Here is a 25,623-nt window from a genome sequence, read left to right as displayed (position 1 = left end):
AGCTGTGAGAGAAATTCAGTAAATCAGTGGTAGAAATCGTTGGATAATGAGTTTCATTAGCTATGTCAGCTAAATGTAAGGCTGTATATCACGTGCATCTATATGAAGAAAAAATTCACATTAATGTGGCAGTAAAGAGCTACGCAAGGTGAAAATCAAAGAGCAAGCCTTTCAGGGCACCAAAGAAATGATCAATTACAATCAATAAATCAGCCAGCAAAAACACACAAGGCTGAAGGCACAAAGCTGAATGTATAAAATCCATTTTATGAATTTCATCCTGAAGGCACGTTTTATAACATAATGAGTGGGGTAATTTAATAGTAATCAACTTCCAGTAATGGATAATAATTAAAAATTCATAATTTGCTCATTTTTGCTTTAAATCTTCACCTTCCACTGTAATTTTCCAACGACACATGACAAAAGAGACAATTAAAAGCCACCTTAAATGCAAAGATCTAAGGAATAATCAGAAACCAACGTGTCACCATTTTAAGATTCTGATGAACATTCTCGATTAATTACAAGATATACTTAGCATATTCATCTAAAATGTACACTGAGGGTTTCATTTAACCTGTTAGCACATGTACACTATGCCAATGTTCTTTTGTACCTTGAGTAATTTAAAGAGTGAATAAGTCCAGACTGAATTTAATCAAAACAATACCCACTTAAAGCAACCTGGTCACCCTGTCTGTGGGAAAAAGCTGCACACTTAATTAGCGACGAAGAACCACAATATTAAGTCCAATTTCAGCCTTCAGCTCGTTCATACAATAGACTGCCTGTGGCCTTCTTTTGCTTAATGACAAACCTTTGTAACACTGTGGTGCAAATAAGACTAGAGAGGCACAAAACATGACTCATTCAACCAGCCAGAATGTGGGTGTTCTCATTATAACAGAGTTATCTCCACCCCTCAATTGGAGTGAAAGGACTTGATTAGAGAGAGAGGAGCTAATGACACAGCGAGGGCGGAATGTCACTCAATGCACATTAAACATTTAGACATCTGTTGAGAGAATGTGCTCCCATAATGTCCATGTCCTGCTTACAGACACTAGCTACCACAAAGCATATAAGGCCAGGGAGTGACAAGCTGACTGATATGGCAGACAATTAGGGACTCTGTTAAATAGCAATGTCAATTAAAGCTTGTGGGATTCACTTGTCTTCACTTCCATTTCAATCTGTTCCAGCGCAAATTATAATTTCTCTCCACCCACAATCGAGTGTCACAGAGAGCAAGGTAAAAAAAACTTCCTTAACGTCTTTATGTTTCATTAACTCATTAACAGCTCTTATACTGGATATGTTTGAGCCATGTCAATTAAAACTTTACCTCGAGCTCAGCTCAGTTTAGGAAAGTTCCTCCGTTTGAAACAAATCAAACATGTGCTCTGTGTATTGCAGTCAAGTCTACAAAGATGCTTTAGCAGAGCCTTGGTTCTGACCACCGGTCCCATACCTTGCTTGTACTTCAACAGCAGTTCCCAGATACCCCTGCGGGCATAGGGGTCCACTCCCGCTGTAGGTTCATCTAAGATGACGATCTTTGAGCCACCGACAAATGCTATGGCCACAGACAGCTTCCTCTGCATCCCACCTAGAAGACAGAACAGTGTACATCAGCCATGGCATCTTTGTAACATATTTTGTCTTGGACATGTGCTGTTATGACCATTCATGTAAAAAAAAAAAAAGATTAAATGAAACGGACACTCCTCTTCATCCAGGGTAGGAGACATTCTGGCTGCTATCAGTGAAAAAACATACACAACCATCTGTCAACATTAGGTTTCAGACACTGGGAAGTGATTATGGAATGAATGTGTCGAGATGTACCTCTCCAGGTTTTATTGTCTTTTGCAGGGTGTAAAATGATTGATGGCAGGGAAGTAGATACACCCTGCTCGGGTTGTTCCAGTCTCAACTCTCATAGCGAGCTCTTCAAAATGCATCCAGTGTAGTGCTAATGTAGTGTAAATGTCAGCATAGATCAACCTTGAAAGTCATATTTCAGTGATTTTGCTCACAAGCAATCCGTGACTGGAGACAATTTATCAAGCAGGACTTGCTCATGCCCCCCAGACAATGAATTACAACCTGTGACACACGGGTACAGTGCATGTGTACATCGAGGCAGCCGCATGCACGTGTGCTGCCAGAGGGACGGCATAACAGGGCAGCTTCATCGTCAGTGGAAAGTATAATCTACAGATGATATTTCCTCCCAGGGGAAATGAACGCGGCAGGCGCAGAACCTGACGCACGCATCACAAACTGAATTTCCATTTCTGCATAATTTCAATGAGACACCAAGATCCAAGACATGTCAACATACACACATACAGACAAACCTGACAGGTTCTTAGCAAGATCCTTCCGCTTATGTGGTAAACCAACATCCTTAATCATCTGGTCCATCTCACTTTCCACCTCATCGCGGCTGAGCCCTTTGAGCCTGGCATAGAAGTAGATATGCTCCTCCACCGTCAGCCTGCAAAGGTGCGAGTAACATCATCGACATGTAGGGAGGCACGAGTGACCGATGAGGGCACCACCTGTCACTTAATCACATGTGAGCGTTCAATACATCTTGATGATGCAGCTCCATTCTCGGTGCACTTTCGCGAACTGACATAAAGAGTTTTACATTTCATCAAAAAAAACAATATGTTGTAACACCTACCTTTATGCTTGCACGATTATTTTAACCCTACTTAATATAGATGCTTTGACTGTCTGGGATTAACATGAATGAAAGTAATTTGCAGGCTCTCAGCTGTAATTATGAATGTAGGACGTGTGGCGAGTTGCAGGTAATCAGTTTGTGGAGAGAGAGAAACAGAGGGGAATGTAAAGGTGAGATGAAAAACAGAATAATGGCTGGGAATGACACTAATAGAAGAAATTTTGTGGACGGCTCACTTCATTTTTGAACACAAAAAGGGAAAAGGATAATGATGTGTTGATGGGAAGCTGAAGCAGAGAAGGAGCCCTCATTCTGCATGTGATTAAACTGCACTGTAATGATCTGTTTTTTCTTTCTTCCGTTTTTTTTTTTTTTTTTTTTAATACACCAGATGCAAAACATGATTATACCAATGACCAGTTGAGAACAAAAAAGGGATCTGCTGAAGCCACTCACTCATTGAATAAAACATTGTGCTGCGGGCACATCCCCAAGTACTTCCGGACGCTGTCCATGTCAGTGCGGATGTCATATCCATTGATGAGAGCTGTTCCTGATGTCGGCGGGAAGAGTCCTGTCAGAATTGACCTACAGGGAAAAGAAGACATAAACAACACACAAACCTTAGAGATTAATTCTGACTGTTGATTTAAATCTCACGACGAATAATCTAATCTAGAATTACAGAGCTGTAGAGGGACTCAAAAAGAAAATTAGAAACAATTTTGCAGCAGCTGCTTGAATATAACGGTGAATTAGATTTATTCCCTGCTCCATTTAAACATATTTGCCAATAGATATTATGTTCTACTTCAACAGTATGTTCTGATTTAGTGCTCATAAAGTAGGAAAAATATGTTTTTATTACAAGTATTGAAAAATGGAAGCAGTTGCGTGCTGCTGTATCAGAAGATATGGAGCACTGACTACTCATGTCATCTCCATTAACTTGCATTTAGACTCAGGTTATTAATTATGTAGTAATTATTTACTAGACTGGGCAGGAAAAACAGCAGATACACCGCAAAATATCACAAAAAAGTGCGAAAAACCCACCACCAATTTTGACAAAAGACCCACTTCAGCATTTAATAACGAGTGTTTCCTGCATGTCCAGAAAAGAAACATGATGTTTTCTAAAATAAGCGCACAAACTCAGTTGTAGCTTGGCATCTCACAGATAGATAGATGCTGGGATCTGAGCTTCAGTGTGTGACAGAGTCCTTCCTCTGTCCTTTTCTGTTATTGTGATGTTATGTTTTGTTACAGTAGCTCAGAGCGGATGTCTTCCCTTTCAGCCCTTAGTCTTGCATCACTTGCTCTCTCTCTCGCTCATTCTTTCTGGGCCACTGGGTTTCAGCTACTTCCTGTCATCCTAAACCCCTTCCAACCTCTCCACTACTTTTTTAAACAGCAATTAGACAAGTCTCACTATCAACACAACAGCTGACTCCGTGTGATAAATGTCCTCTCGGAAGATGCCACTCTTTGACAGCAGTGACCACTGAATTAATGGAGCTACAGTACAGTCGGCATTGTGCAAAAGTTAGATTAGTTGCACCCTGTGAAATCGCGTGAACGCTGGGCCAAGTGGTAAAGCATGGGAGAAAAAGATAATGCAACTCACATCGTGGTTGTTTTTCCGGCTCCATTGTGGCCAAGAAAAGATGTGATCTGATTCTCGTAGAAGTCCATGCTCAGTCTGTCCACAGCGAGCTTCTTTCCAGTCTTGTAGATTTTAACAAGATTGCGGATTGAGACCCCTGCCTTCACATTGGGTGGCGGTTTCTCCAGATACTCTTTAGAAACACATGCATATATTCACAAACACACACATATGAACAGATATACGCGCATGCTGTTTTCTCTCAAACTCTTTAGTTATGCACAGTATGTGACTATTCCTTTAATTTGTATTGTCAAAAATACTGATGAAAGTAGTGGAAACACCGAAAGACAAAAATAGCCAGCTCGCTCGCTCACTCCAAATGCTAATTGGAAATTGTTTTTTTTAGCAAGTTCCTAACTTGAAACACCTTTTTTCCTCACAAAGCAGCAAGCTCTATTATCACCCAATGTGACAAACAAGGTGCTAATGTTTGTTTGCGACCCATCCCAATTAACTTACCCCCAAGGTAACTTGAGAATCTGACAAATACATAGTAACTGTCACACTACGCTCCCACACCAGAGGCGAGAAATGAAGGTTTTATGGCAGTTTACCGTTTTGCACCGTGGAGTTCTTCAGTAAGTCGGGGTCAGCGTCAGTCACTGAGGCTGTCCCACACCAATAAGATTTGGTGAAAGGGAAGTACCATGGCTTAGGGATTCCATACTGGCCTGGGATCAAGCATGGAGAACATTATTCACATTTTAATAATAGTTTGGCTTGAGGGAATATGATGTTTTATAATATATGTTTCCTCTTGACAGCCTGGCACAAATCCTGTCATCTTTTAATTAGAGTCAATTTGAAAAGCATTACAGACTAGCCTGTTAGGATAGCTGCACCGGCTATTGATTTAATTTGAGCGGAGGGGATCTCATGCATTGAGAGTAAAATAGAAAACCAAGGTTTAGAATCATTTAGTTTTTTTAGATACAGCAGTAGTAAATAGTGTATTAATAACATGTTGCTAATTCATTTGCTTAATAATAAATACCTGGAAAGACATTTTCGATGTACCAGGTGAGCACCCAGTACAGAGCAGCATCAGCGAGCATCATGATGATGGACACGATGAAGGTGTAGCGTTCTCCCTCTTCTGGACTGGTGTTGATGTTGTACCACTGAATACCGATGCCTTGCTGCTCGTACTTGGAAAAGGTCTCACAGCCATAGCCAAAGGCAACACATGACAATAAACTCTGGGAACGGAGGACATGGAAGAAAAAGACTTCATAGTTAAAGGTGTAGTCAGACATTTGGAGAAACCCACTCATTTGCTTTCATACTGAGTTAGATGTGATGGTTTATACCATTCTCATATCTGTACAGTAAATTTGCAGTTGGATCCAGCAGCTGATTAGCTTAGCACAGAAGACTGCCTGGCATATTAGCTGGTTGACTTGCATCTGGTTCAGTTCAGTTTTTGTATGAATTAAACAAACAAAATGCTACGTGTGAATTACTGAGCTCTGGAGGTACTGGCGGGTAGGTTTTGTTCCCTTTGGACAGAACCAGGCTGGCTGTTTCCCTCTCTTTCCAGTCTTTATGCTAAGATAATATAAGATGGTACAGATGATGACATGAGAATGCTATCAATCTTCCCATCAAATTCTCATCAGGAAAGGGAATATGTATATATAGTGTCCTTTATTGTAGATGAGGTTTGGCGGCAGAGCATATTTCATTAAATTCTTGGGACAACAATAAAACTGGATGAGCAATAGCCTTTGATTACTCATTTCAGATGAAGACTTAATTATGAGAAACATACTGTTGCCGTCTGAGGTTGCACCCATAACTGATCAGTCAGCAATTGCAGCAGACATAGGAACAACACCTACACAGGCATCAGCTGGTAATTGCTGCGTTGCCTTCTTTAACATCTCTGAGGACTTAAGATTCAGCACAAAGACTAAAATGTGTACGTTGTGGAGTAAGATTTGTTGGATCTTTCATACAGTAGGAAATTGCAAATGATGCTTTGCCCATGAGACATCATCTGCCATGGCCTATCACTCTGCATTGCCATGTTTCCTGGCAGCTGTTTTGCCACGCCTCATTAGCTCCCAGCATTTTCACTCCGGCAGAAGCATTTGTGAGGCTTCAGAGATGAACCACCATGGATACTGTCTACCCGACGTAACATTACCAAGCAGAGAATCTGAAAAGCTCTGCAGGGACGCCAAACCTCTAGCCTGGCTGCTAACGCTGCTGGCAACTTCCTGTGTTGTCTCCTACCGCCCATCTACTGCCAAGCAATCAACAGTGAGTCAGTAGATGAGGGGTGACAGCAGGGCTAGTGGGCACCCATCCTTGACCTCTGCATGAACAGCTGACAAAACGACAGGAACCACTCCTTTGGCTTTTGAGAAAAGGGCTCGAGTTGGGAGGCAGACAGAACAAGCCCCCTCTATTGAACACATGTCAACACTGCAGATTCAGCCACCATTCAGCTGGCTGCAGACAAAGAGCATTGTTAAGAGGGAGAGTAATCAGGCTCCAGCCACAAAGTCATTTTCCAGGGCATTTTTGACAAATAGAGCTGGAATGACAGACAGGATCACAAGAGAGACAAATATGCTTCTGTCTGAAGAAGTCTTACATGGCAACGCCAGCGTGCAAACTGAAAAATGTTTTTCAGATTGAATTGTATTTTGAAAAACAAGGAGGAGGCTAGAGATGCGATTCCTCCTGCAATCAATTGACTATTTTGATTAACGAGTACCTGTTAAAGTCATTTTTCAAGGAAAAAACATCAAATGTTCTTTTGTTTTAGCATCTGAAATGTGAGGATTAGCAGCTGGGTTCATCTTTGCGTTTTTGGTTGTTAGTCAAACAAAACTAGCAAAATTGTACAAACATTTTTCACAATTTTCTGACATTTCAAAGACCAAACAGAGACCTTTTTTGCAGGTCATTCCCCTTCTCTCTCCCCTCGTTTCTTCTCTGACTCTATAATGCATGCTGAATAAATGCAAAAATACTCTAATCGAATGAAATATAACTGCTACAGTGTACATTTAAATGACATAAGAGTTACTTTAGGGCGAGCTGCCAGAAGCACAGATAATTTTTTTCAGGATTTTTCTGGGACTGAAACATTGCTCGATTGAACGTTTCTGGTTGTCCAGAACTTAAAAGAACTCTCAGTGCTCTCACTCTTGTTAACCTAATTTAAACCTGGAGGTAAAGAGGGAGAAAATAAAGCACAGTAGGTAGCTGGATTGTGACTATGACCTCTCTTATAGTGGCCCTCTGATACACTGCCTGTAGCTCTCCTTTGGCACACAGCTGCAATCAAAAACGGTTCATATAAATTCAGGTGATCTTTTGAAATCCTGTTCCGATTAAAGACTTCATTATCAAGGACAATGTGGGGCAGAATTTGTATGCCTTGGCACAATGTGGCTTCATCTGAGCTGGGAGAGAGAGAAACCTCTGCAGACCCGCAAGCTGGCACACACACATTCACACATACTCCTAGCCTTGTGAGGACGCTCACTGACATAAGGCATTCCTCAGGCAGCCCTTAGCAGAATATTAATCATCACAACTAAATGCCTAATCCGAACCTTTACCCTAACCCAAACCAAAACCTACTTCTAACCTAACACTTAAAACCGAGTCTTAACACTCAAACAGCCCTTTGAAGTTGTGAGGAGAGACTTGTTCTGGTCCTCTATGCACCATGTACACACACACGCACACACACACACACACAAATCTCTGATAAAGTGTAAGGATGAACTAGATAGTGGTTTGGTCAGAGGAACATTGCTCATGCTAATTAGAGGGCTAGAGGGCTATCCATCTAGTTGGAGCAGGGGAGAAAAACCTCAGCGCCAGGGGAGGAAATAGCAATGGCACTTTGTGTGGAGATTAAATAAGGTTTGCAGTGCTTTATATGTAAAACGCCTACCTAGCCTGCATGCAGTCTGTAAAAGGAAATGGACTGAAAAGTTTCCTAAAGGAAAAGAATGACATCACTTTAAAGGACTCGCTCAAAGACAAGCAGTTTCACCAGGTATGTTGGCAACGCTTGTTGGCAAAAGCAAGGTTTCCAGAGGCTCCGAGGATGAAAGATGAAAGCAGGAGTGACTTCTGTCATGTGCCAATGTGAGATATTATTGACTGCCGCTATTTCAATTTGATAAATAAGAAACATGAGGCTGTTTACCTTGGCCACCTGCACCTGATACTGCATTGTCAAAACTGACAAACACGAAAACAGAGCCTGATTGAAATTCTGGGGAGAGGCGCTCGCACGCACGGCAATGAAGATTCAAGATTTTGTGTGTCTTTGTCTGCAGAAAGGACAGCTTGAGGACAAATGATGGCGGCACGGGCCAAAAAGGTCACATAGAAAGGCGACTCTGAAAGTTGAGCAATGGTGTACTATTTATCTTTATCCCTTAGAGGATAGGAGAAAATCCCCAACTTCCTCGCCGTGTGTCTGTTTAGTGTCTTTTTTATGTAAATGTTTCACGTTTCTGTCACTTCAGTATGTCCGGGTTTAACACAGATTCTTCAGGTTTGTGCCAAAGTATGACAGAACAAATGGAAACCAACAGTTTCACCGCACCTCGAAATTCCTCCTGCAGCCAGACTTCACACCTCATTATCAGTGCAGGTACGATAAAGACAAATCTCGCACAGACATTATTGATAATGGGAGTGAATTCACTTCCTTGCAAAATAACCAGCGCCGATCAAATCAGACTTTTGCTTGTTTGGATTTAAAAAGAAAAGGAATAAAACAACTGTGACTTCCAAACCGTGGTCGTAATGGCGAAAACATAACCTAGGATTATAACTCAAAATACAGTCAGCCCTTGTGTATGATAACAGCAGGGGAGGATATTAAAAACCATGCCAGAGCTAAACACAGACTTACCACGGCGACCTTGGCCCCGAAACCCATGACGTCGCTCCAGGCATAGCAAAGGACGTGCGGCAGGTAGAGGACAAAGTAGATGAGGCCACCACACGCCGCTGCTAAGTTGGCCTTAGAGAAGAAGACGCTAATGAAGAAGCACTGAGTGATGGTGGCCAGGCAGAACACCAGCAGGAAGACAAAGATAACTGAAGGGTCGCTGTACTGCAACACTTTGCCATACTGTGAAAAAAAGACACAAATTAAAGGAGAAAAACAGAAACTTGATGCCAAAAGACACCCAAAAGGTTTGGTGTTCAGTAGAAGAGGTTACCATGCAGATTATATATCAAAGAAACAGGGAGATTCAAAAAATGTGATTATTATAGCTGATTTTCACAACACAGCAGGCAGAGCAAAAGAGTTTTTAAAGGATTCAAACATCTGGTGTATCGATATTTCTGATACACCCGAACAGCTTTCCAGACAACTGATATTCTTTTATCCGAAAGTCATTCAATGTGTCACTCTTGTGCTCAGCCAGTTTGAAGGAGGACCCTTCTCTAATTTTAGCGAGATGCTTGTGAATCCATCCATTCTCCCACGTTACACCACGATGCCGATGTTCTCTCCGAGCCTCATTCAAAGAGGCACTCGAACCGTTGGGATAATGGCGCTATTGTAATGGATGCAATTATGATTAAAAATCTTACAGAGGACAATGTTACATCTGGACGCATGAATGTTCATTATAGAAACTAAATTTGCAGAGACTAAATGAGGTCTTCAGGTACAACTGTGTTAGCGTCAAGTAAAATGATCTCATTTTAGTGCTTAGGTTTCTCTTCAAATTGGCATCTTCACTTTTTCAAACAAAAGTCTCATCAGTCCACAATGCTTCATGGCCAAAACTCTCCAAAAGTAGTGTTGGGTCCTCCTTGAATCATTGTTAAATAGTTTTGAAATCACCTTTAGAATAAGGGCAAGGAGGAGAGTGCTGACGCCCAGCAGCAGCATATTGGACACTGCCCAGCTCAGCCAATAGACGGTATTTCTCATTCCCATGATCCTCACTGTCTCCTTAAGCCTCGCCTCCTTCTCTGCAACGATACCCTTAACGATCATGGCCACAGAGTAGACCCAGGATAAAGTCATGTATAAGGGTAGGGAGCGTGCCAGAGTCCGGAGGAAGCTGAAGGGTGGAGGAGCCAGACCAGACAGGACAGTGACCCCATTTGCACCTGGTATAAACATGCTACATGTATCTAGATACCCTATCTGTTTATAAACCTTTACATTTATATCAATATTAATTAGCATTCCCTTGATCTCAATTCTGTCCCTATTATGATTGGATGTCAGCACGCTAATTAGGTAGCTGGAGTTGGCAGTCTTGTCAATATCACAGGTCCCAGGTCAACAGAAGGTATGGTGCTATATGAGCTTTACTTAATTTTCATCTGTCATCAGTCATCTGTAGCATTTTGCCCAGCTTCTTTTACATAGCAGGAAAATGCTAAACTGGGTGACTTCTAAACCTGTTGGTCTGATTTTTTCTTAAACATGCATTAGCTAATCATTTGGCCACTTGGGGGCAGCAGAGACAAACTGAAAACACATTGCTGACATATTATCAACTTATGAAGTCAATAAAGGGAACATGTTAGCAGACAGTAGCAAAATAGTAGCATTGCAGGCCATAAACCCATACAATACAAGTTGAAGGTGCTAAAATGCTTTGTAGAGCTGATGCCATTTGATCCATCGTTAATATAAAAACACTGATTATAAGTGCAGTCGGTGTTGGAATAGTTGCAGTTTAATAAATGCATACCCCGTTTTTCTCAGGAAAACCATTCTTAAAAAAACAATTTTCACAATGCAACTTCACTCATTTACCAGCAAAAGTCCTGCTTTCAAAATTTTACTGAAATGAAAGTATGTTAGCATAATCGACAAAATACATCAAAAGTAAAAGTATTCATTATGCAGGTCCAGTTAATACTGTTTGTACATGTAAGCGGCATTTTAACGTTGTAGCTGTTGGAGGTTAATTACAATACAGTCTCTTATACTAGTAATGAGTAAACGGAGCCATCAAAAAAATATACTGAGTAACAAGCAGAAGTAATTTCTGTCTGAAATGGAGTGTAAAAGAAATAAAAGTAGCATAAAATGGACATTTTTAAGTACAAGTACTTAAAAATCAGACTTAAGTGTTAAACATCATGTGCCACCAACGTCCATTTCTGGCTCAATAATGTCTCATTTTATTTATTTATTTATTTTATCCTGTGTGCATGGGTGATTGATGAGATGTCAATAGCTGTCTTCCAGCTGTGAAGGTGGTCTCTGACGCTGTCATTTGCATTCTCTTCTCAGCGTTCACAACAAATTAATCAAATTTTAATGACTGAGTGCAAACACCACAAAACATTTGGGAGGTGGTTTCGAGCTGTCAAAACAAGGACATACTGTTCGGGAGAGGAAATGTGTATTGATCATCTCTGATCAGTGTTAGTTTTCATGAAGAAGATCTTGTCAAACACCTTTGATTCAGCTGTTTGGAGACAGGAGCCAAGTGTGGGAACAGTGTAAATATATCAGCCTGCCTAATAATACATGCATTAGCTCCTCCATAATGGAAGAGGAAACAAGTGTAAAATGACAGAGGACTCAGGTGCAGATGACAAAACTGGTTGTTGTCACACCTAATCCAGATACAGCCTTATGATAATTACCGTTTGATTTGCTATTATTATTAATGTGCTGAAAATGGCTGTGAAATTATCATTTAGAATGGGCCTGTGATCTGAATACGCATCGAGCTCGCAGTTGCTCCTCCAAGGCACTCAACTAACTCAATTTATTGTTATTAATGTTTACAAATTGTTGATGGCTTGCAAACACATTAGGCTGATGGGAAATTACATTTCACCCAGCTGTTCAAATATCGGTTTTTATTTAGCAGCCGCATTTTCCAATTAAGCTGCAAAAATTGATTAGGCCGATCTAAAATAACCATCCTTTTTTATTTCATTAGCGACGCCTACAGAACAAGGAGTCTTTCCAGAATGTGCTCTATCGAAAAGAGGCTAATAGTAATGCTGCTACACTGTATGTCGCCAGAGGCACGAAGGGTCTCCTGTTCGTGATAACTGTGCTTTGGGCGTCATTTCTAATCAATTCTTAAGCAGAAGATAATTCCAAAGGATGAACACGTCCATTACATCCCACCAAACTCTAGCTTTAACAGAGGGATGAGTATATAAATGACGAAAAAGACAAAGTAATCTAAATTCTAATACGAATACTGCACATAACTAATGTGGGTCACATTTTCTTCAACCTCATCTCTGGGAATAACACCAACATCATTTTGTATTTTGTTCCAAAGTTTTTCCAAATGATTGATGGTGTTTAGAGCCATTAGATGATTGTACTTGCAGAGCATTACGCACCACGAGCGTGGCGATGGCGAGATAGGCTCTGGTTGTCTGAGGTATCGTTCTTTCATGCAGCTCCAACCTGTGTGCATTATGCATGAGTTGGAAGGCCGGTCACTGTGCTTTGATGAGCAGTCTCGAGTTTATATTATTTCTGAGGGGTTAACTTTAGTTTTAGTCGGCAAAGGAAAAAAAAACAAGCCAAATACTTGTCTCACATAATCCAACAGTTAATGCATCTTGCTTTTTCATACAAATCAGAGCCGCGTATATTAAAAAATATAAACTTCAGGACTGCGAAAGGTATTTTGGTCCGGATACTGGAGCTTCTCTCTGAACACATTGGTGCGCTATTCTTTCCACTTATGGTTATTACCTTACAAATTTAATAATGTAAAATAGTGCACAGCGTTCCACTGGTCAAAGATAATACATTTTCATTGCAATCACAGAAAAATAAATCTTTCACTCCTCAAATTACAGAACAGGAGCCCTCTTTGTGTGTAAGGCACAGAAGAAGAGGTGATGCAATTACAGGAAATAAAGGACAAACACAACTGGCATGATTTTAATTTGACTAAATTGCAGTTTGGTTGCATACTCATTTAGGCGGAAAGGCTGATTTAAAGAATCACGGCTTATGATTTGATTCTGAGCTTGTGATTGGTTATAAATGACAACAGCCTAGAGTATCAAAACACAAAGCATGAACAATTCTCTGACCTGAATGAGCGTCAGATGAATCGGTTGGATACGTTTGGTCAGAGACTCATTTTCTTGGTCTTGCTGCATTGGATAAACTATACTGCAGTTGTTCTATGTTTGTCATTTTGGGGTTTTTTTATGTGAAAATAGAGATAAGAATTTTCTCTTAAATGAAAAAGATTTAAAACAAGACGCGGTCACACTGAGGATGCTGCAGTTTCTGATAATAAGTTGTTGTTGCAATCACCTTTAATAAGTGTTCAAAAACGTTTAAGAACATTCCCATTAGGGGATATTGGAAAAAGATGACAAACGCATTATCTTCATCTCGTATGCTTTGTGTTTTGATCATTTCCGTGAAGTGACGCTTTCTCACTGACCTTAATCATGACACTTATGAGCACACAGGGAACTGTGAGCAGAACAATGTTTTCTGTGAACCTCACAGACCAAAGGGCGCCGTTTTGAACGCCAACAGCACGCAGCACTTCCTTGAGCCGGAGTTCCTTCTCAAGCACCACGTCTTTGATGGTCATGCACACGGTGTACATGAGGGCCAGCACCAGGAGCATGGGGAGCATGCGTCCAATGCCCTGGACAAAGCTGGTTGTAGAAGAAAGCAATCAAAAAGGTGAGGAGGGCACACTGACAAAGGAGCCACTTTCAGATGGGCACTTGTGTGTTTTTAATCTGCTGCACACACTCCCCATGTGTACTCGTATATATATATATATATATGTGGGTACTCAGTGAAAGGCTTAAAAGCAAACTGTACATGATGATTTTCAGTTAATGCATACAAGTAATATGTAAGTTCACTTCTTCAAATGATTGTACAACACGATTAATTACACTGATGGTTGGTAACATCTGGAGCTGAAGCAATTAACCAAAGTTCTTTGTATTTTGGTAAATGATTTTTAAACTTTCACCATGAGACTTGAGGCTAATTTCCTTCGTCTAGTGTTTGAATATCTGTGAGTTTTGAAACGCGGGTCGAACAAAACTGGCAGATTGCTGTCAAGAAACTGGGCTTCAGGGGAGTGCGATGAGCTTTTTTTCTATTCCATGACATTTGAGAGATTAAGATTTATTTAATAAAAGCAATTGTTCGTTGCAGCCTCTATGATATCTAACAAAAAGAGAATTACCTTTTCACAAGCATACTCTATTTCAAAGGTTGTCTTTTGCAGTCATAACCAGCACCTGCTCTGTTCAAGTAAAAGGAAATGGAAACTATTTTGCAGATACTGAAAATGTTATCATTGCAAGGGACAATCATGACAATCAGAGTTATATTCATGGACTCAATGCCGTGGATGCGGTTTTATTTCTACACTGAGCCAACGTTCATAAATCTGTTGCATCAGCTCAATCAAGCCATTTAGTGCTGCACCTCACGCCAGAGATGATGTATGATTTGATGCTGTTACAACGCAATAAGGTGATATTAAACTGGCTTCATAATGCCACCAAAATGCCATGTCAATATCTTCTCCTCTGCCAATATAACAAAGTGCTTCCTTTGCTTTATGAGACAGTGAAGGAGGGATATCAAATAGATTTTGACAAAGTATAGATTTCACAAATCACTTATGCTTGCATTCCATAAATAGTGGGGATATAATGCAAGCAAAGCACTGCAGCACGGATGTACTATAGATAAAGTCCAAAGTTAAGATGCAGTAATTGGCATAATAATTTATTTCAAGTGATTTAACGTAAACAATTGATCAAAGTACACTTCCAGCACATTTTCATGAAATTCATTCCCCCTTTAATTCTGGACAAGTTATTTTTTAAAGGCCTTATTGAATCCCTGCCAAGTAAGAGCAGTTCAAGCAAACATCTACTTACCATAATTGCTAGGTAGTCCTGCATAAGTGCTTTTTTCAGGTGACTGTGAATCACCAGCATTTCTTATTTTTATTTCTTTTCAAACAGCTATAAATTATTTGACCATAATTGTCTTAAAAGAAATGTAAGTTTTGGCCTCTTTCTAGTATCTCACTGTGACAGTGGGTACCTTGACATTGTACCAAGCTAATAGGGACTCAGCAAGTATAAGGACATTCATTTTAAGCTTCAGTCCATGCAAAATATAGTTTGGTATAGACAGTTTTGTCAATAAATCAACTGATGATGAAGGCCTTGCAAACACAACAAAGAGATTAAGTTAGTTCCGCTGAGACGTTCGAGGAAGTTCAGTTATATGAGTACTTGAAAGAGAGAGAGACAGACTTGTTTTCGAGGACACTTCCCATGCCCTCGTGGGATGGATCGCTAACAAACTAGGCCTTGAAAGCAGCGAGACAGGATTGGATGACACACAGTTTCTAAAAGTTCAGACCCAGAGCAACACAGAGCATAACACCACAATCCGTTACAAGATTACATAAACAAAATTGCCTCTTGGAAACTGGAAATTCAAACTCGAAGAGTTTGAAATCAATACACTTCAACAAATGAAAGCTAGCACATACATTTGCACCTTTTCTGGGGAGGCGAGCAGCCTCAAGCAGCAAATGCATCAGGTTGAATACTAATTCTGGTATTATCTGCTCCCGATTCTACCCTAACATCTCTGTAACAGCTGACAGCCAGTGTGAGTTAACTCCTTCCATGACTTCTAGCACTGGAGGGGGAGAGATCAGTCATGCACACCGTGTCTGACACTGACAACCTTGCCACCAGATGCTCTTGAATTATACATTCGCTGATCGATCAAAGGTGCTTAAGTAATAGAACTCCAGGCGGGTCTGTGTTACGGGGCTCCAGTTACATTGGCAGCCTGACCTAAATTTAGGGAAGCTGGAAGACTGATTTCTCAGTAAATCGAGAGATAGTGGAGCACAGCCTCCCCAGAGATTGGCGTTGCTAAAAAAAAAAAAAAAAAAAAAAAAGAAGAAGAAGAGGAAGAAAAAGAAAAGAAAAAACCTTCCTTTCTCAAATATGTAGTTGAGTATCTTGCATGGCTGGAAATGAGCAATTCATTGAAGGGAACAGACTTCATCTCATTGCTGGTGCAAATTACTGCTTCAGGGAAAATGCCCACGTGGTAACGTCATAAAGGGTACTTAGGAACCCATATGTCATGTGTTTTTTTCTTCATTTAATAACAGCAAGATCAAAACAGTGAAACAAAGTATAATTCCTTTAACCAGCAGTGAAGAGACTTTTCGAGAAACAGCTGGAAAGATTGCTGTACAGTTTTAAAATTCATTATCGAAGCCACACATGTAAAAAGCAAAGTTATAAAAGGTGTTGATGGTGATGCATGCTGAATATTCTATAAATATTAATAAGTAAATAAAGTCTTGTGAAAGCCAAGAAGCATCATTTAATCAATATTTTTCCAGTGCCAGCCGTATACATATATACACACAGATTCTTTTGCATCACTGATGATAAGGTAGACCTTCAATTATCTGACTCGCTATGGAAGTGCAGTATGTTCATGGAGTCATAAATCAGTGGGGTCAAGACCTGTGAGAGATGAAAGCAAGAAAGTTTTGTCTTGCTCTTTGTCTGTGTAAGTTTAGCAGGAAGTTTTACAGACATTTCATACCAGCGATTGTTACTTCTACATGAGTACTTTTCATATACAATAGGAGATTAAATAAATGTATGGAGATGTTGTATTTAGATCATAGTGACATAGTGTTTGAAAGCTCTTTACATTCCTTCAAAATTGAAAAAAGTCTCAAGTTTAAATACTATTTTTCTTTCGTGCGGTTTTGGAAACGTTTTACCAACATGTTGTTTTTAACAGAAGTTCCTACAGTTTGCTTTTGTTTTTCAAAACGTGAAACCATCTTCATCCAAATGACAAAATGTTTCGAAAATGTAATTCTGTTTGCAAAAGAAAAAAAAAAAGATTTTACAATTAAATAACAAATGCAGCAGCACTTTTTGTGCTTGGACGGTATGAATTCTGCAGGATCTGTCATTGATGCTCCATCTGATGCTATTATGTGCCAAATCTTGAAAAGCATCACACACAAACAAATTAATAAGCAAACTCAGCTCCAGCATGAACACTGATTGGCTACACACTCAGGTGTTGCATAATGACCATTTAGCATCAATTTAATATATAGAAACTACAATATCTGGGCATCCTGGTATCCAAATTGTTTACCAGATCTTTATGACATAAATTAATATACAGGCTATCCTGGCTATATATATATTCCAATAAACAATATTTGAAAAGATGGAATTACAGTGTATTAGAGGCCCTTTTATGACCAAACAAAGAGATGTTATTAATCCAGCATGTCACTTTCACGCAGAGCAGAAACACTACAAACATGAAACAACACATCAACAGCTGACTTTCGCTTGTAACAAGCTTCAGATGTCTCAAATATGCTCAACTACTTTGCCCACTCTCAGTACTAATGGTGCACACATTAGGTTAATTAGCTACTGGACAAAAGCATATTCCTCTTACATCCTCCATTTGCATATGCCTCACGTCCACTGCGGCCTGTATTATGTATCGCTGAAAGCAGCCTCAGATCTCACATCGGGCCCATGTGATTGTGAAAGACCCATTGACGCCGAGCCACAGCCTCGGGAACCAAACAACAGATGCCTCTGATTCAGGAGCATTAGATGGCTCAGAGGCCGCTGATAAAGGGGCAGTTTACCCGCTATCAGGCCCCGCCATGGTCAAACTTTATCCCCCGCCATCATCTGTGCACAACATGAATGCGAAGACAGTAGGGAGCTAATACTGTTTGGTTATCTCAAGTTTGAAATGCCAGCAGGGTCAGCTGCGGTTGCAGAAGCCCAGGTGGCTGGGAGTTCATTGGGTGTGTTGTAGCTAAAAGCTGTGAGCAGGAAATGAACAAAAAAAACGAAATTATTTGAAAAGGCAGGTGAGAGTGATGATGAGTGTTGGGATCAGGGTAGATAATAATGACTTATTACTGTTGCTGAAGTTTATCAGTGAAGAAGAAATGTTGTTTTTGTGCAACCGAAAGGAACAGAGACAATTCTAAAAAGACAATGATGATCAACAGTTTCATGAAATTCTGTCAAAACACTGTATATTCTGTGTACTGTAAATTGCACACAGTGTACTCAGAGCTGAGTAAATATAATTAAATTAATGCAATTCACCTCCAATTTCCACAATGATAAAACTGTATTTTCCTAAACCTTATATTTTGCACATCATACTGCAAACAAATTTGCATTTTATGTGGCCAGCAGGGTATTTTTTATCGACCGTTTGTGCATATATGTATATTATTCATCTCAAATGTCCCAGGTGAATGGCACATCTGAAAGTATCTAGATGCTGAGGGGTTTTTAACGATATCTTTAAGTTAAATTAGACCTTTTTCTGAACTGAGCAACAGTTACAGCACACTGCAAACATGTCCATCTGACTGCACAATGTTCCTTCCCTCCTTTTGGCTGGCAACACGACACAGTTTGAGACGAAAATAATTACCACCAAGGTTCTTCCCCTTCATGCCTCTCTGTGTTGTAGTGCATCTTCCATTGTGTGATTTCACTCTCAATTATTTATGGATGAAATAGCAGTTTTCAAGTGTTAATAATTTATAGAAATGCCCAAATGGCTCGGCAGGCAAAAGAGTAAATGGTGGAGGGACTGAGGGTATTGCAGTGCTTTACTGCCAACATTTATCTTCTGTAATTATTAACCTTTTGTTTTAGGAAGATGAAACATGAGGCAATGGGGTCGACAACAGCAAATAAGCTGTATCATGACTGTCTAATTTCAGATCATTATCACAACAATGAGTTGTAAGTGAAGACGTGCAGAAATTGGTACCTTTTATTTGCAAACCATCAGAGGTGCCATGCTGAATATAGAACAACACCCTGAAAGGTGCTGTACATTACGACAATATGGAGGAATCTGGTGCTAAGTTTTGGTTATTACTGTACTGGGAAATGGACAAAAAGGCAATAGTGGAGATGTCAGTCATCTTCCATCTGCAATGTGTCTACTCATTGATAATGCCAAAACTCCTCTCTGATGAATGTCTCACACTGGCCACAAAATTCAGTTCAACTTCCCTCCAATAAGTATTTCTGACACTATCCTGGCATGCCAAACCAAGAGCACCCACTTCGGTAGTTAAAAACAAATATGCAAAAATGTGTCTTGAACCAGGTTTGCTAAAGCAGCTGTAAAATAAACTGCACTGCAGAACAGTGAAGCTGCATTTAATCTTGAAGCCACAATGTGAATATAAATCAGAGGGAAATAAGCACTTCATAAAGAACCAATAGAAACTCCACATGATGAAAATCACATGAATAAAAGCATTACTTTAAATATGCTTTTCATAGCATATGTAGATGTCTTCTTGTTTCCTGTGTCTCCGAGACAAACATGAAGTACAGAATCGGGCATTATTATTCAAAATGTGTATTTTAACAATGCCATGCTTGTAGACATTAGCAGCAATATGAAGTCATAATTTTCTTCCCGCTTCTGCCACTTTAAATACGTTGATCCAAACTCGCTCTGAAGGTTTCAGTACTGTAAATTCTGTGCTATCCAAAGCACATCATATTTTAAATTAGTTCCCTAATCTCTGGAACTGCATTTTCCCACAGGGTGCAAATATTTTGTGCCTACTGAAAGGGGCGTATTGTGTTGTTGGACTTAAATCTCCCTGGTAATTATCTTTTCTCTTGATGGCATCACTGGGCTTTTCCTTTATTAATGGGGATCATAATGTTGCGCGGATGCGAGTAATTTCCAAGACTCTGAGGAAATCTTGGCTGGGGAAGATCAAGAGTGATACCCCATCATTTCTGTCCCTAGGTGAATGGTCTACCATGATAGAAGCCTGTGCTATCAGTGGATACATACACAGCACAGATGGAGCCCTGATGTCAATCTTTGCACATGATGGAGATGTGTGGGATGCGGGGTACGGTATGCTCACTTTGTTGCGCATAAAACGCCTCTGAAATACAAGGAAGGAAGGCACTAGTGGTCGCTTAAATAATTCAGCATCCATCAGCTATTCAGGAATTTCCTGTGGTTTGGCTGAAATCAATAGTTTTGCCCAACTCTTTTCGCTCTTGTTGTCTTCATTTATTTCTTTTCTTTTGCTGACCCTCAATGCACGGTTAAATTTATCCTCAAGGGGAGCAACACAGATGTTAAAAGAAAGGGTACGTTAGACAAATAAGAGGGAGCATCTTGAAGCTTCTACAGGGAGATCTGGAGGGCCTAAGTGACTGATAAGACCATAAGTCAGCTATGCGTGTGGTGGCAGTGAGTGGCAACTCCCCAGAGTGAGCAGAATTTTATTGCTGTAATACCTCCTTCCTCTTCCACTAATCACAAGGCTGACAGATAAAAGCCTTTGTCCTCACCTGTCATCCACGAAGCAAGGGTATGGCATTTGCTGGACAAAAACACCGAGGGGTTGGGTCTTTGACGTGTGCACTCGTATAATGCCGTGGTCCATCATATCCTGCAGGTAGGCGAAGCCTCCCCATATATACTTGAGGTCGTTAAAGGGGTTGTCCAGGGGCCCGGGAGACCATAACCTTATTAAATAGAGACACAGCATGATCTGTCTTAGCAAAGGGCAAGTAAACCACAACCAGAATGGTCAGAAATGCAGTCAAACTATGATGACTGTTTTTGAAGGTCTTACAGTTTGACAGTAAACTTTAAAAGACAAAATAAAAATCAGATCTTTTGGTAAATGTACAATACAATAAGACTCTGCATCGTCTTGAACTTCTGGGCTTAAAGAGATACTTTGACATTTTGGAGAATGTGCCTATCAGCTCACTTGCTGAGAGTGAAAAGGGAAGATTGCCGCCACTCTCTTATCTATACTTTAAATATGAAATTAAAGCCAGCGGGTGATTAGCTTAGCTTAGCATGAATACTGAATCCTGGAAATTGGAAGCAGGGGGGAAAAAGCTACCGCTGTCCAAAGGCAAAGTTTTTACTGGTCAGTGCTGCTTAATGGATAATTCTTACATTTGGACAGAGCCACAAGCCACGAGAGCAAGGAGACAGTTAGCCTAACTTAGCATTAAGGATACAGGAGAAACATCTAGCCTAAGTGAGTCCAAAGTTAAAAAAGTCTGCAGCTCTAAACCTCACTAATACTAACTAACACTTCCAATCTGTTTGTTTAATTAAGAATAGTGACCTTTAGACAGAGCCAGGCCAGAAGTTTCCCACTTTGCCAACTACAGTTTATGCTAAGCTAAGCATACATAACGTATGGTTACAGTATAAAAGTGGTATCGATCTTCATATTTAATTCTCAGCAAGAAACAAAAAGGCAGAATTCCCAAAATGTCAAATTCTTCTTTTAAACAAAAGCTATGAAATGTGTTACTCAACAAAAGTCAGTATGTTACAGCTTCTCAGTATGGAAAAATACAATTTTCTTAGTTACAATCAGAGACCCTTATTTGTATGAAATAGAGAGTCTGAGCTGTGTCACATACCTGTCTTTCACTTTCCTGGTGCGCTCCACCTCATCGATGTCCATGCGGATTTTGTATTTGACATAAGGAGGCGGTTCGCTGGAGTTTGGCTGCAGGTTTTCAAAGACAATGCCAGCCCAGTATGTTTCATTCTCCAGAAGCTGCAGTGCTTTGCTCACTAGGTGGCCTTCAGTCGGGGTCGCCTCGAACTTATTCAGGTCTAAACACTGTCAACAAATAAAGAGGTATTCTTTTATATAATCCTCTCACAGCAAATCATTACTGTTTTAAATAGATCTTTAGAGTCCACAAATGACAGAGCAGAACAGAGGCAGGCATGAACTCACTGACAGAATGGCAGATGGATATTTAGGAAAAAGTATCACTCAGCTATTGACTAAGCCGCAGAGTATAGTTCCAAATTATCTGGAGCTGCCAGGGGGTGGGAAATGTTTTGGGCTTCAGACAAGCAAATGAGATACAGCCTCGCTAGCACTCCCTGTTCTGTAGCCTTGTCCCCCTGTTTCATGAGACGATAATGAGCTAGCCATCCTGGGAGGCAGTCACACCTGACAGCTGTCCACACATCTCAGTGCCGCAATAGTTTTATCATTTCCCCCCAGGATTCTCTCGTCTGTATTCTATATCAAGCCGTGGTGGGAAACAAAATATCACAGCAGCAGCATTAGTTCAGTACATAGCAGTGAGGATATAGCAGCGGTGGAACAGTTATGTGAGCCCAAAGTCTGGACTAGTGCTGGGCGAAATATACGGAAGAAAAGGCTCCTCATAAATTGGGTATAGGAGCGACATGTTAGCGCCACATCTGATGACGCAGTAAATCCTCATTTGAGCCAACCTGCAGTAAAGACTGCTGTACATTGAAAGCAGCTCCAAATGGCCTTCAGAGCTTTTCGAGTCACTCTGTGATCTTTAAATATCAGGACCATTCACCGTCACGACAAGGATAGAGTATATTTTATATAGTAGAGTTTCTTTTCTTTTTGGCTAAGGCTAAGCTGTATGGTATCAACAACCTGAGTCTGGCTCTGGACTGAGAAACTAGCCCCATTGACATCTTGCCAATCCCATTTTGGCCTAATTCAGCGGAAAATCCAGGGCAACACATCAAGTTGTTCTGGTCATGGTAGCATCATACTTGTTGAGACTTTGTGGATGCTGCAGACTGATAGTTCAGCCAGGAACACGGGTGCATCCCAGTGACATTACAAACATCGGACGAAGTTACTGGCCGATGTGAGTTCTTTTAGAAGATCGACTACATATACCACAAAGCAACTTCATCTGCTCATGTCAGGGAGACTTCAAGAAAATTACCCTAATGTCCTTAAAGTTTAAGCAAAACTACATTGTAATACAGCAGTCCTAATAAGCAACAGACCAGCGCCATTAGAAGCTAGTAATGAAGTTTTATTCCCAAGGCTATGAAGAAGATGCAGCAATATTACTTACTACTGTTACTGCTGCCATCAGAACCTTCATAATGAGCTGCTATGCAGTTATCATGACTGTTGCTATTCTTATTTGTTTTTCATAAATTTCACCATTAGTACCTATTAAATTGTGGGGCAGTTTATAAATGAAGCAGGGCAGCAGCAGTTTGTGGCTCTAATTTGGGCCTGCGCTATCAAAGGGATGAGCCAGATTCTTCAGTGTTTATGCTGGTGGTGTTACCATGGAGAGAAGCCATGCCAGTTAGAAAACGGCCACAGATTGCTGAGCATTGATCTTGAGCTATTCATTTGCTCACACAGATTATAATTTCAAGGGTACAGATGACTAATTTGTGAACTCGTTTTATTCAGGCATTTCCCTCTTTAGTATGCTGTGTCTGCACATTTTATATCTCATTTTTCTCCGTATATGCTATAAAAATCAGTTTGCTTGAAAGAGGTGCTTGATTGTTCACAATGCAGTAGGCAGATGCATAAACCTGTCAACAAAAAGTAATTAGATAAGGTTAAATTACATTATTCATCAGATGGATACAATGTTACTCTTCAAGATTAGTCATGAAAAAGCAAGCTTTCCTAATTTTCATTTCTATCCAGCAGGATAACTCATTATGTAGTGTATCATGGTGGACCTAATTTGCATTACTTTATTGCATTATTTGCCTTATGGCTAGTGCAGCAGCTTACATTGGCTTGTCAATGCTGAAAGTATAAACTCTTTATCCCCAGACTAAAAGAAGGTCTCCATTTCCCCACAGATGTATACACCAAGGCAAGAGGACACTGCAGTAAAGGCTGGGTAATGACTGTCCCCATCCTGGTATCCATTTTGAGCAATGCCATTTCTATTAGGGCAGAAAATAGATTGCATTATGTCGGAATTTCATTGACCATGTATGGCTTACCCCAAGGGGCCAACCTACCATCTTACCTGCTTGTGGATTGGTATTATGTGTGCGTGCGTGTGTGTGTGTATGCGCGCACAGCAGGAGGTGCGGGTTGGCTTTGTACATGCGTTTGATCACACAACGTAGAGGAAGAGGGGTTTTGCTGCAAACTGTGCCACAGATCAATATATCAATGTCAACTGTGTGTGTGTTCCTACTTAGAGACACCACTCTGTTTGATGCCTTTCAGATTCACTATAGCCAGGCCCATAACAACTGTTTTTTATGATTATCATGGAAGCAATGTCGGGACAGATCTTCCTGCGTATTTGACAGTTTGCTAAGTCAAGGATATTAAACTTTAATGAATAAAAGATCGAAGCCTTTTTTCGCTTGTTCTCCAACAAAAACAAAAGCTGATAGAGTGAGCCGGATAAAAGAAAACTGACATGTCATTTGGAAAAGTCTTGATTTTGGTTTGAACAGCAGCAGAGCACATACACAGAAAACAAAAGGGATAAAGGAACAAAAAAACCACTGTGCTCAACATGGAGACATTGTGTCTTAGATGCAAAGCATTCCGCTTACATACTGTGGCACCACCGTTTTTTGCCAGTGTTGAGTCAAGGATACAGGAGTAAATTAAAGTGCAGCATTTATGTCAGGGATAAACTGTCATCTCCTGTATATTTAATGTATAAGATGCTGCTGCACTGGCTCAACGTCGCTAAAGTAAGCTCATCTAAATCATGTTTTTAGCAAACTAACAACCCAGAAAAAGAAAGCTGACACATTTACCAACTTATTCTGAGAGAAAGACACTTTTGCTGAAGCCCTTTAAAAGGTCATATAGCCCTTGTTTTTTCTGCCATCTCCAACCAAATCACATGGGTAATATCAGATGAATCAGATAAATAACATAGAAGGGAGAGGCTAAAAGCATAGAGGGGAGGGCAGAAAAATTATATTTCCTTAGCTGTGAGAGTTCTGTTTTTAAAAATCTTAAATGTCAGTGAACACCCTGTTGGAAAAAAAAAAGAAAAAAAGAAAGAAATCTCTCACTTTACTGGAGAGGTCAGGAACCCTCTGGTGCATGAGTGGGCTGGAAGCCAGGTTCATGAGCTGCTACACATTTAATGAAAGCACAGACAAAAAGAATTACATACACCGAGGAAGTTGGAGAGAAGCTTCAGGCTTTGGGTCGTCATGTTGTAAACATTCCGCCAGTCGTACGGCGGCATGTCGGGTGGACGATCCTCTGGCGGCCCGTTGTACAGGAAGTTGGCCAGCAGCTCAGCCGTCCACGCTGTGCCGTTTAGACGCTGGTTGAGGAAAGCAGCAAACACCGGATTCGCCAGCAGAGCCTGATTTAAAAAGGCAAGAGGATGGGTTTAACAACAGTTACTCTGG

General features: G+C 40.4%; 1 protein-coding gene across 1 annotated transcript in view; it reads right to left on the bottom strand.

Annotated features, from left to right (window-relative positions):
* LOC121626768 (phospholipid-transporting ATPase ABCA1-like) overlaps nt 1-25,623 on the bottom strand; it is a 133,449-nt gene that overhangs the window by 82,015 nt on the left and 25,811 nt on the right. Inside the window, exons 11-21 of the mRNA XM_041965438.1 lie at nt 25,380-25,577; nt 21,873-22,078; nt 20,772-20,948; nt 10,213-10,435; nt 9,265-9,486; nt 5,365-5,569; nt 4,925-5,041; nt 4,329-4,500; nt 3,158-3,289; nt 2,367-2,506; nt 1,475-1,612 (exon numbers count right to left, since the gene is read on the bottom strand). Coding sequence (XP_041821372.1) covers nt 1,475-1,612; nt 2,367-2,506; nt 3,158-3,289; nt 4,329-4,500; nt 4,925-5,041; nt 5,365-5,569; nt 9,265-9,486; nt 10,213-10,435; nt 20,772-20,948; nt 21,873-22,078; nt 25,380-25,577 — 1,930 coding nt within the window. The remainder of the gene's footprint in view (nt 1-1,474; nt 1,613-2,366; nt 2,507-3,157; nt 3,290-4,328; nt 4,501-4,924; nt 5,042-5,364; nt 5,570-9,264; nt 9,487-10,212; nt 10,436-20,771; nt 20,949-21,872; nt 22,079-25,379; nt 25,578-25,623) is intronic.

The sequence above is a fragment of the Chelmon rostratus genome, chromosome 23 (assembly GCF_017976325.1).
Source record: "Chelmon rostratus isolate fCheRos1 chromosome 23, fCheRos1.pri, whole genome shotgun sequence".
In the NCBI taxonomy this organism is placed as follows: Eukaryota; Metazoa; Chordata; class Actinopteri; order Chaetodontiformes; family Chaetodontidae; genus Chelmon; species Chelmon rostratus.
This window is presented reverse-complemented; position numbering and strand designations above follow the sequence as displayed.